Raw genomic sequence first — 9,456 nt, 5'->3', positions numbered from 1 at the left:
GACCGCGGGGTCTCATCGCAGGTGAGGAGGCCGCGCGCAGCCGCAGCGGGACAGGTGTGCTGATCTCAGACCAGGGGTTCATAAAAAATAATGAAAATAATGTTGGACAATAAACTACAGGTTATAGATTTTAAATGTAGATTTACAACAATAAACACATATTACAGTGATATAATAATATAATAAACAGCTGAGTCAACTGTTTACTTTATTTATAAAGCGTTTACTTGAACACATTTGATTAAAACAATGATGCAGAATTACCTTAAAATATTTAACTTTGAACCCAATGAGGACAATTATTCGATTAATTAATAACCAATTTAACTATTTAATTTAAAAAAAGTTAAATATTTATTTTGGAGAAGTAAAAACTAAAATACATAAGAAGTTATTTCTAACAGCAAGTAAATATATAGAACACTATAAATACTGAATATTATAATATAATACTGCTAATAAATACTAAATATTCAAATAGAATGCTGCTAATAAATACTTTATATTAAAATAGAATACTGCTAATAAATACTACATATGCGAATAGAATACTGCTAATAAATACTACACATGCGAATAGAATACTGCTAATAAATACTACATATGCGAATAGAATACTGCTAATAAATACTACACATGCAAATAGAATACTACTAATAAATACTACATACGCATATAGAATACTGCTAATAAATAGTAAATATTAAAGTAGAATGCTGCTAATAAATACTACATATTAAAATTGGAATACTGCTAATAATCATGAAATGAATATTAAGTCAAGCCAATTAGATTTATTTAACTTAATATCATAAATCACACATTTGTCTCAGTGCGAAATTATAGTCTACTAATACTCTGTAAATAAATAATAATAATAATAATAGTAATAATAACTTTCTATCAACCATCGCTTTGTAAAACCAGCACGTGCACAGGAAGAGAAACAAGCGAGGAAGAAATAGTTTAATATCTCCCTTTAGATGCATCGTTCTAAACCGGGGTTTCGTGCGTGTGTGTGCGCGCGCGCGTGCGCGAGGAGAATATATAATCCCTCGCGCTGCTGTTGGATTATGAACATTAAAGATGGTGTTGATCTGTTTGTTGCAGCTTCTGAAAAACGAAGCTTTCCAAAAAGGTCACCGAGCCTCAGGTCCCTAAAACCGAGCGCGCACGCGCTCATTGCTCAGAAAGGAAGTTAAGAAAGACACGTCACTAAGAGACGGACTAAAAACATATATAATAATTAATAATTAAGCGTAAAAGGGGAAACATTTTACTGAAACAAATAACTTCGCACTGCCGCTGTTTATTATTATTTATTACACTTTATTATTAAACTACGTCACTTCTCACGAGCTTCTAAACTGACGTCATTCTGCGGAGTAGTCTTTGAGTTTAAAATTAATAATTTAACATCAAATCAGATAATCAGGGAGAAATTATGAGTTTGAACCTATATTAATATAATTTAATTGTAATTTACACAACTATAAACCGAAGATATACTTGTTGTCTTTTCTTTTACATTATTATTTATAAAATGGATGATTTTTTGTGTAAATAAGTAGATATCCGACGTGCACGCGCGGCGAGAGAGGCCGGGTTTGAACCAGTAACTTCTCAAAGCAGCGGTTCGAGTCCCGGCTACGGCCCCGAAGGCGGCGCGCGACGCGCCTCTAATGCAGCTCCACATACGGGACCTTTAGAGCGGGGTCAATGCATTCTCATAATAATACTTTATGATTCGTTTTACGGCCTTTATTTTACACTTTGACCCTTCGAACACGCGCATAAACGCGCCCCGTTAATATTCAATTAGTGAGAGAAAGCGTTTGACCCCGCGTGACCCCCCGGGGGGCGCACGCGCGGTGAAGCGTCCGAAGTGACAGCGGCGGCCGTTTCACCGCCTTTCCGCCTCGAGACGACGACGCAGCTGCAGCAGCGCCGGGATGAGGAAGGTGTGCGCGTGCGTGCGTGCGTGCGTGTATGTGTGTGTGTGTCTGACGCTTTCGAATTTACGCGTAAAATACAGAAATCACGAGCCGCCACGTTGCTTTAATTTTGTGCATCTGAGAGGTCAGAGTTCAACCTTCTGAAGCCGCGCGTGCGCCGCGAGAGGCCGCGCGACCGAAAGAGCTTGTTTTGTTTTTCAGGGTCAGGAGAGGAAAACAAACGATGAAGGAAATAAATAAATAGATTGATTATGACGTCGAGCAACTTTATTTATTATTAACGTTTGAGCTTTCTGAAAGGTTTTTTTATTTCATTTTTAAACTGGAGATTAATTCAAGATTATAATTCAGAATAATTTACTCTAATGAACTTTATATATTTTAAAGAGAATAAATGTATGAAATCCAATGACATCATGAATCCTAAATGAATGTTATGCAAATTAACCATCAATAAATTAAATACAGAATACTGATCCCAATACTGAAATTATTATAATAAAAACAAACAGTATATATATATATATATATATATATATATATATATATATATATATATATATATATATATATATATATATATAAGAGCATTATAATAAATAAAATGCTCAGGACAAGTATGGAAAAAAAAGATTATATATACACACTAAATTGACGATATTTATATATATATCATACACGTCTTTTTAAAGTTTACAATATTTGAGTTAATATTGTTCATGACTTCATCCTAAATTAAATTTAAAACACAATAAAACAAGTGACATGTCATGTGATTAATTAAAAGTGATGAATGTGCTTTGACACAGCAACACAATGATGTCTGAAGGTTAGGAGCATCGACATTTACTAGTTTCCTGCGGCTCACGGCAACATTTCAATTTATTTTTGTTTCCATTCACCTCCATCTCTTTAAAAACTACATTTATTACCCATTCACCTCCAACTCTTTAAAAACTACATGTATTACACATTCACCTCATTCTCTTTAAAAACTACATTTATTATTCACCCATCTCTTTAAAAACTACATTTATTGCCCATTCACCTCCACCTCTTTAAAAACTACATTTATTACCCATTCACCTCAATCTCTTTAAAAACTACATGTATTACCCATTCACCTCCACCTCTTTAAAAACTACATGTATTACCCATTCACCTCCACCTCTTTAAAAACTACATGTATTACCCATTCACCTCTATCTCCTTAATAACTACATGTATTACCCATTCACCTCCATCCCTTAAATAACTACATGTATAACCCATTCACCTCCATCTCTTTAAAACCTACACTTTTTACCCATTCACCTCAATCTCTTTAAAAACTACATGTATTACCCATTTACCTCCATCTCTTTAATAACTACATGTATTACCCATTCACCTCCATCTCTTTAATAACTACATCTATTACCCATTCACCTCCATCTCTTTAATAACTACATGTATTACCCATTCACCTCCACCTCTTTAATAACTACATGTATTACCCATTCACCTCCACCTCTTTAATAACTACATGTATTACCCATTCACCTCCATCTCTTTAATAACTACATGTATTACCCATTCACCTCCATCTCTTTAAAAACTACACTTTTTACCCATTCACCTCCATCTCTTTAAAAACTACATGTATTACCCATTCACCTCCACCTCTTTAAAAACTACATGTATTACCCATTCACCTCTATCTCCTTAATAACTAAATGTATTACCCATTCATCTCCATCTCTTTAATAACTACACTTATTACCCATTCACCTCCATCCCTTTAATAACTACACGTATTACCCATTCACCTCCATCCCTTTTATAACTACACGTATTACCCATTCACCTCCACCTCTTTAAAAACTAAATGTATTACCCATTCACCTCCATCCCTGTAATAACTACATGTATAACCCATTCACCTCCATCTCTTTAAAAACTAAATGTATTACCCATTCACCTCCATCCCTGTAATAACTACATGTATAACCCATTCACCTCCATCTCTTTAAAAACTAAATGTATTACCCATTCACCTCTATCTCTTTAATAACTACATGTATTACCCATTCACCTCCATCTCTTTAATAACTACATGTATTACCCATTCACCTCCATATCTTTAATAACTACATGTATTACCCATTCACCTCCACCTCTTTTTAAGAACCACACATATTACCCATTCACCTCCATCCCTTTAATAACTACATGTATTACCCATTCACCTCCATATCTTTAAAAACGACATGTATTACCCATTCACCTCCATCTCTTTAATAACTACACTTATTACCCATTCACCTCCATCCCTTTAATAACTACACGTATTACTCATTCACCTCCATCTCTTTAAAAACTAAATGTATTACCCATTAACCTCCATCTCTTTAAAAACTACATGTATTACCCATTCACCTCCATATCTTTAATAACTACATGTATTACCCATTCACCTCCATCTCTTTAATAACTACATGTATTAACCATTCACCTCTAACTCTGTAATAACTACATGTATTACCCATTCACCTCCATCTCTTTAATAACTACATTTATTGCCCATTCACCTCCATCTCTTTAAAAACTACATGTATTACCCATTCACCTCCATCTATTTAAAACCACACATATTACCCATTCACCTCCATCTCTTTAATAACTACATGTATTAACCATTCACCTCCACCTCTTTAATAACTACATGTATTAACCATTCACCTCCATCTCTTTAATAACTACATGTATTAACCATTCACCTCCATTCCTTTAATAACTATATGTATTAACCATTCACCTCCATCTTTTTAATAACTACATGTATTAACCATTCACCTCCATCTCTTTAATAACTACATGTATTAACCATTCACCTCCATCCCTTTAATAACTACATGTATTAACCATTCACCTCCATCCCTTTAATAACTACATGTATTAACCATTCACCTCCATCCCTTTAATAACTACATGTATTAACCATTCACCTCCACCTCTTTAATAACTACATGTATTAACCATTCACCTCCATCTCTTTAATAACTACATGTATTAACCATTCACCTCCACCTCTTTAATAACTACATGTATTAACCATTCACCTCCATCTCTTTAATAACTACACGTATTACCCATTCACCTCCATCTCTTTAATAACTACATGTATTAACCATTCACCTCCACCTCTTTAATAACTACATGTATTAACCATTCACCTCCATCTCTTTAATAACTACATTTATTGCTGCTCATTACCGGTTTAGATGGCTTAGTGACGGTGTCGTGTTCACATTAAAGCTCCTCATTACGCACGTTTGTCAGAATGCGGTTCGCCGTTATTTACTGCCCGGTGCTGTGTGTGTGTGTGTTTGCGTGTGTGTGTGTGTGTGTGTTTGCGTGTGTGTGTGTTTGCGTGTGTGTGTCGTCTATATAGTTTTATTTATACTCCCGTCAGCCGCGCGTGCCAACAGGATAAAAAAGAAATAAACGGAGCAAGGATACACCGGTCTGTTCCAGGTGTGTGTGTGTGCGTGTGTATGTGTGCGTGTGTATGTGTGTGTGTATGTGTGTGTGTGCGTGTGTGTGTGTATGTGTGTGTAGGGTTATTAAAAGACAAGAGAAATTTCTTTTAAATTACAGAAAGTGATGCAGAGCTTGAAAATAAAAGAATGAAGAGAAGGAGTGTGTACATATAAATGACACACAATAAATACTTCACACATACATATGTGTGTATATTAATGTGTATATACAGTATATATATATATGTGTGTGGGTATATACATACATATACGTATATACACACACACACATATATACATATATACACTAGCGCACTCTGTATGTGCACACATACAGACATTTATATATAAAGACACTAATACTGTATACACACACAAATATAAATATATATATGGAGTAGTATATACATTATATTACGAAGTGTTCAGGAAGTACTCAGTTTTATTTGCCAATTACATAATATTAATAATTATTGATGCATTTATCACATTAATGATCTTAAAGCTGATTTTATTTCACAATTGTGTTTATTAAAAACAAAAACATATGAAGGATTCTCAATAGTTTAATACTTCCTAAAACTAAACAGTGAAATAAGCACATTCTGACCTCAGGTTGAAGTTTAAATTCTTTTATACAAAATATAAATGAAATAATAAAATCATGATGCATTTTAAATTAAACAACCCGGCAGTATGCAAAGTAGTTGAAATAAGCTCCGCCTTCACCAGCTGTAACGGATCAATAACTATAATCCATTACTATACATGTTGTTCTGCATAACGATCAACTGGACGTCCCGCAGCGTGAAGGCGTCCGCTCAGCAGAACCCGACTCTCTGCCGGACCTCCTGGAGGACCGGCGCCGCCAGCTCTCGAGCCCTGAGGGCCCCCCGGGCCAGCACCGCCTCCAGGTGAGCGCGGTCCCCCCTCAGCCTGCGGATCTCCTCCCTGATGGGGGTCAACCTCTGGACCACCGCCTCGGTGACCAGCGTCTTGTAGGCCGCCGTGTCCATCCCCCGGGCCCGGCACACCGCCTCCTCCACGCCGATGGCCGCCGTGGCGGCGTGGATCGTCACCAGGTTGGACACGCCGGGCCGCGTCTCCGGGTCGAAGGTCACCTCGGAGGTGAAGTCGGTGACGGCGCGGCGGACCTTGAGGGCGATGTCGTCGGGCGAGTCGGTGATGGCGATCGTCGCCATCGTTTGGGGGTCGGATTTGGACATTTTGGCCGAGGGGTCGCGGAGGGACTTGACCTTTCGTGTCGAGCCTAAAGGGAGCAAATAAGATCAGTTCTGATTATTAATGATTAAATATGATGAAAGTTACAATTACTTCTTTGTGCGGTTTCCTAACCGATGAGGTGACGTTACCATGACTACGCCCACTTCTTACCGACCGTCTGTGAACTGGATCAATTACAAAAGACACAAGAACACGGGTTGAAAAATACCAACGTTCCCCTTTAAGGTACCCTAAATACCCTTTAAGGTTACCCTAAATACCAACGTTCCCCTTTAAGGTTACCCTAAATACCAACGTTCCCCTTTAAGGTTACCCTAAATACCAACGTTCCCCTTTAAGGTTACCCTAAATAGCCTTTAAGTTTACTCTAAATACCCTTTAAGGTTACCCTAAATACCCTTTAAGTTTACACTAAATACCAACGTTCCCCTTTAAGGTTACCCTAAATACCCTTTAAGTTTACACTAAATACCATTTAAGTTTACACTAAATACCAACGTTCCCCTTTAAGGTTACCCTAAATACCCTTTAAGGTTACCCTAAATACCATTTAAGTTTACACTAAATACCCTTTAAGGTTACCCTAAATACCATTTAAGGTTACCCTAAATACCAAAGTTCCCCTTTAAGGTTACCCTAAATAGCCTTCAAGTTTACCCTAAATACCCTTTAAGGTTACCCTAAATACCCTTTACCCTAAATATCCCTTTAAGGTTACCCTAAATACCAACGTTCCCCTTTAAGGTTACCCTAAATACCCTTTAAGTTTACCCTAAATACCCTTTACGGTTACCCTAAATACCCTTCAAGTTTACCCTAAATACCCTTTAAGGTTACCCTAAATACCCTTTAAGTTTACCCTAAATACCCTTCAAGTTTACCCTAAATACCCTTTAAGGTTACCCTAAATACCCTTTAAGTTTACCCTAATTATCCTTTAAGGTTACCCTAAATACCCTTCAAGTTTACCCTAAATACCCTTTAAGGTTACCCTAAATACCCTTTAAGGTTACTCTAAATACCCTTTAAGGTTACCCTAAATACCCTTTAAGGTTACCCTAAATACCCTTTAAGTTTACCATAAATATCCTTTAAGTTAACCCTAATTACTCTTTAAGGGTTAAAGTACACATTCAGGGTTAGGTCAGCGGGAGAGAAATGATGGAACGAGTCTTTGTGGAGGAAAGAATGAAGAATAGTTTAATTAAAGCTGCCTGGTGTGTGTGTGTGTGTGTGTGTGTGTGTGTGTGTGTGTGTGTGTGTGTGTGTGTGTGTGTGTGTGTGTGAGAGAAGCACATGCATCTCGGTGTGAAGTGATGAGTAGACAGCAGCAGCCAGGATTTCCTTTCTTCTCTTATTCCCCCCCTCCTCCTCCTCCTCTCCTCCCCCTCATCCTTCTGCCATTTTTTAATTATTATTATCCAAACTAAAAGTCCACTTCCTGTTTATCACCCCGAGAGACGTCTTTATTTAAGGAAACTTTAAAACGTTTAGTGTCCAAGGGAAGGTGGTGAGGAGAGATGAAGTCACGGCATCATGCTGATGAAGAGGAGGAGCATGTGTCCTTCATCAAAGCTGCTCATGACTCCACGTTGTTATGAATCTGACGACCATGGAGGAGGAAACATGTGATCCATGTGTGAGCATTACCCTTTCAAAATAAAACTCCAATGATGCAGCAGCCTCCAACCACAGAAGCTGTTCACAGGAAGCAGCGTGACACTGAAGGAGGAGATTTAATGTGTGTGTGTGTGTGTGTACGTACGTATGTACTGGTGTGTGTGTGTGTGTGTACCTGTGTGTGTGTGTGTGTGTGTGTGTGTATGTACTGGTGTGTGTGTGTACGTATGTATATACTGGTGTGTGTGTGTGTACGTACGTATGTACTGGTGTGTGTGTGTGTACGTACGTATGTACTGGTGTGTGTGTGTGTACCTGTGTGTGTGTGTACGTACGTATGTACTGGTGTGTGTGTGTGTGTACCTGTGTGTGTGTACGTACGTATGTACTGGTGTGTGTGTGTGTGTGTACCTGTGTGTGTGTGTGTGTGTGTGTGTGTGTATGTACTGGTGTGTGTGTGTACGTATGTATATACTGGTGTGTGTGTGTGTACGTACGTATGTACTGGTGTGTGTGTGTGTACGTACGTATGTACTGGTGTGTGTGTGTGTGTACCTGTGTGTGTGTGTACGTACGTATGTACTGGTGTGTGTGTGTGTGTACCTGTGTGTGTGTACGTACGTATGTACTGGTGTGTGTGTGTGTGTACGTACGTATGTACTGGTGTGTGTGTACCTGTGTGTGTGTGTGTGTATGTACTGGTGTGTGTGTGTACGTATGTATATACTGGTGTATGTGTGTGTACCTGTGAGTGTGTGTGTGTACCTGTGTGTGTGTGTGTTGTGGCATCACAAGGGGACAGGTAGTGGAGGGGCGCTACAGAGTGGCCACCAGTTCAAAAACTACATCTCCCAGCCTGCCTCACCGCTCACCCAGCTGCAGCTGCTTAAGGCACCTGATTGAGGCAGGGCTGGGAGACTTAAGGGAGAGCACCTGGGAAGGAGAAAGAAGAGCGGAAGGTGAACCCACGAGCACCTGGAAGAGGACGACAAGGGAGAGGACCTCGTAGCCTGGATTCACCAGGGTTGAGTTTTTGTTTGGTTAATTAACCACTTTCTCCTCCGGGATGTTTTGTGTTTTCTAACTGGACCTTTTTTTTGATACTTTGTTGTTTT

The 9,456-nt window shown here is 38.4% G+C and overlaps 1 protein-coding gene across 1 annotated transcript in view; it reads right to left on the bottom strand.

The window, feature by feature from the left end:
• Nucleotides 1–6,092: 6,092 nt before the first annotated feature.
• Nucleotides 6,093–9,456, bottom strand: part of wars2 (tryptophanyl tRNA synthetase 2, mitochondrial) — a 20,615-nt gene continuing 17,251 nt past the window's right edge. Inside the window, exon 6 of the mRNA XM_034562452.1 lies at nt 6,093–6,746. Coding sequence (XP_034418343.1) covers nt 6,298–6,746 — 449 coding nt within the window. The 3' untranslated portion in view covers nt 6,093–6,297. The remainder of the gene's footprint in view (nt 6,747–9,456) is intronic.

This window comes from Cyclopterus lumpus, chromosome 21 (assembly GCF_009769545.1).
Source record: "Cyclopterus lumpus isolate fCycLum1 chromosome 21, fCycLum1.pri, whole genome shotgun sequence".
Classification (NCBI taxonomy): Eukaryota; Metazoa; Chordata; class Actinopteri; order Perciformes; family Cyclopteridae; genus Cyclopterus; species Cyclopterus lumpus.
Note: the sequence above shows the minus strand (reverse complement) of the source record. Positions and strands in the feature narration are given on the sequence as shown.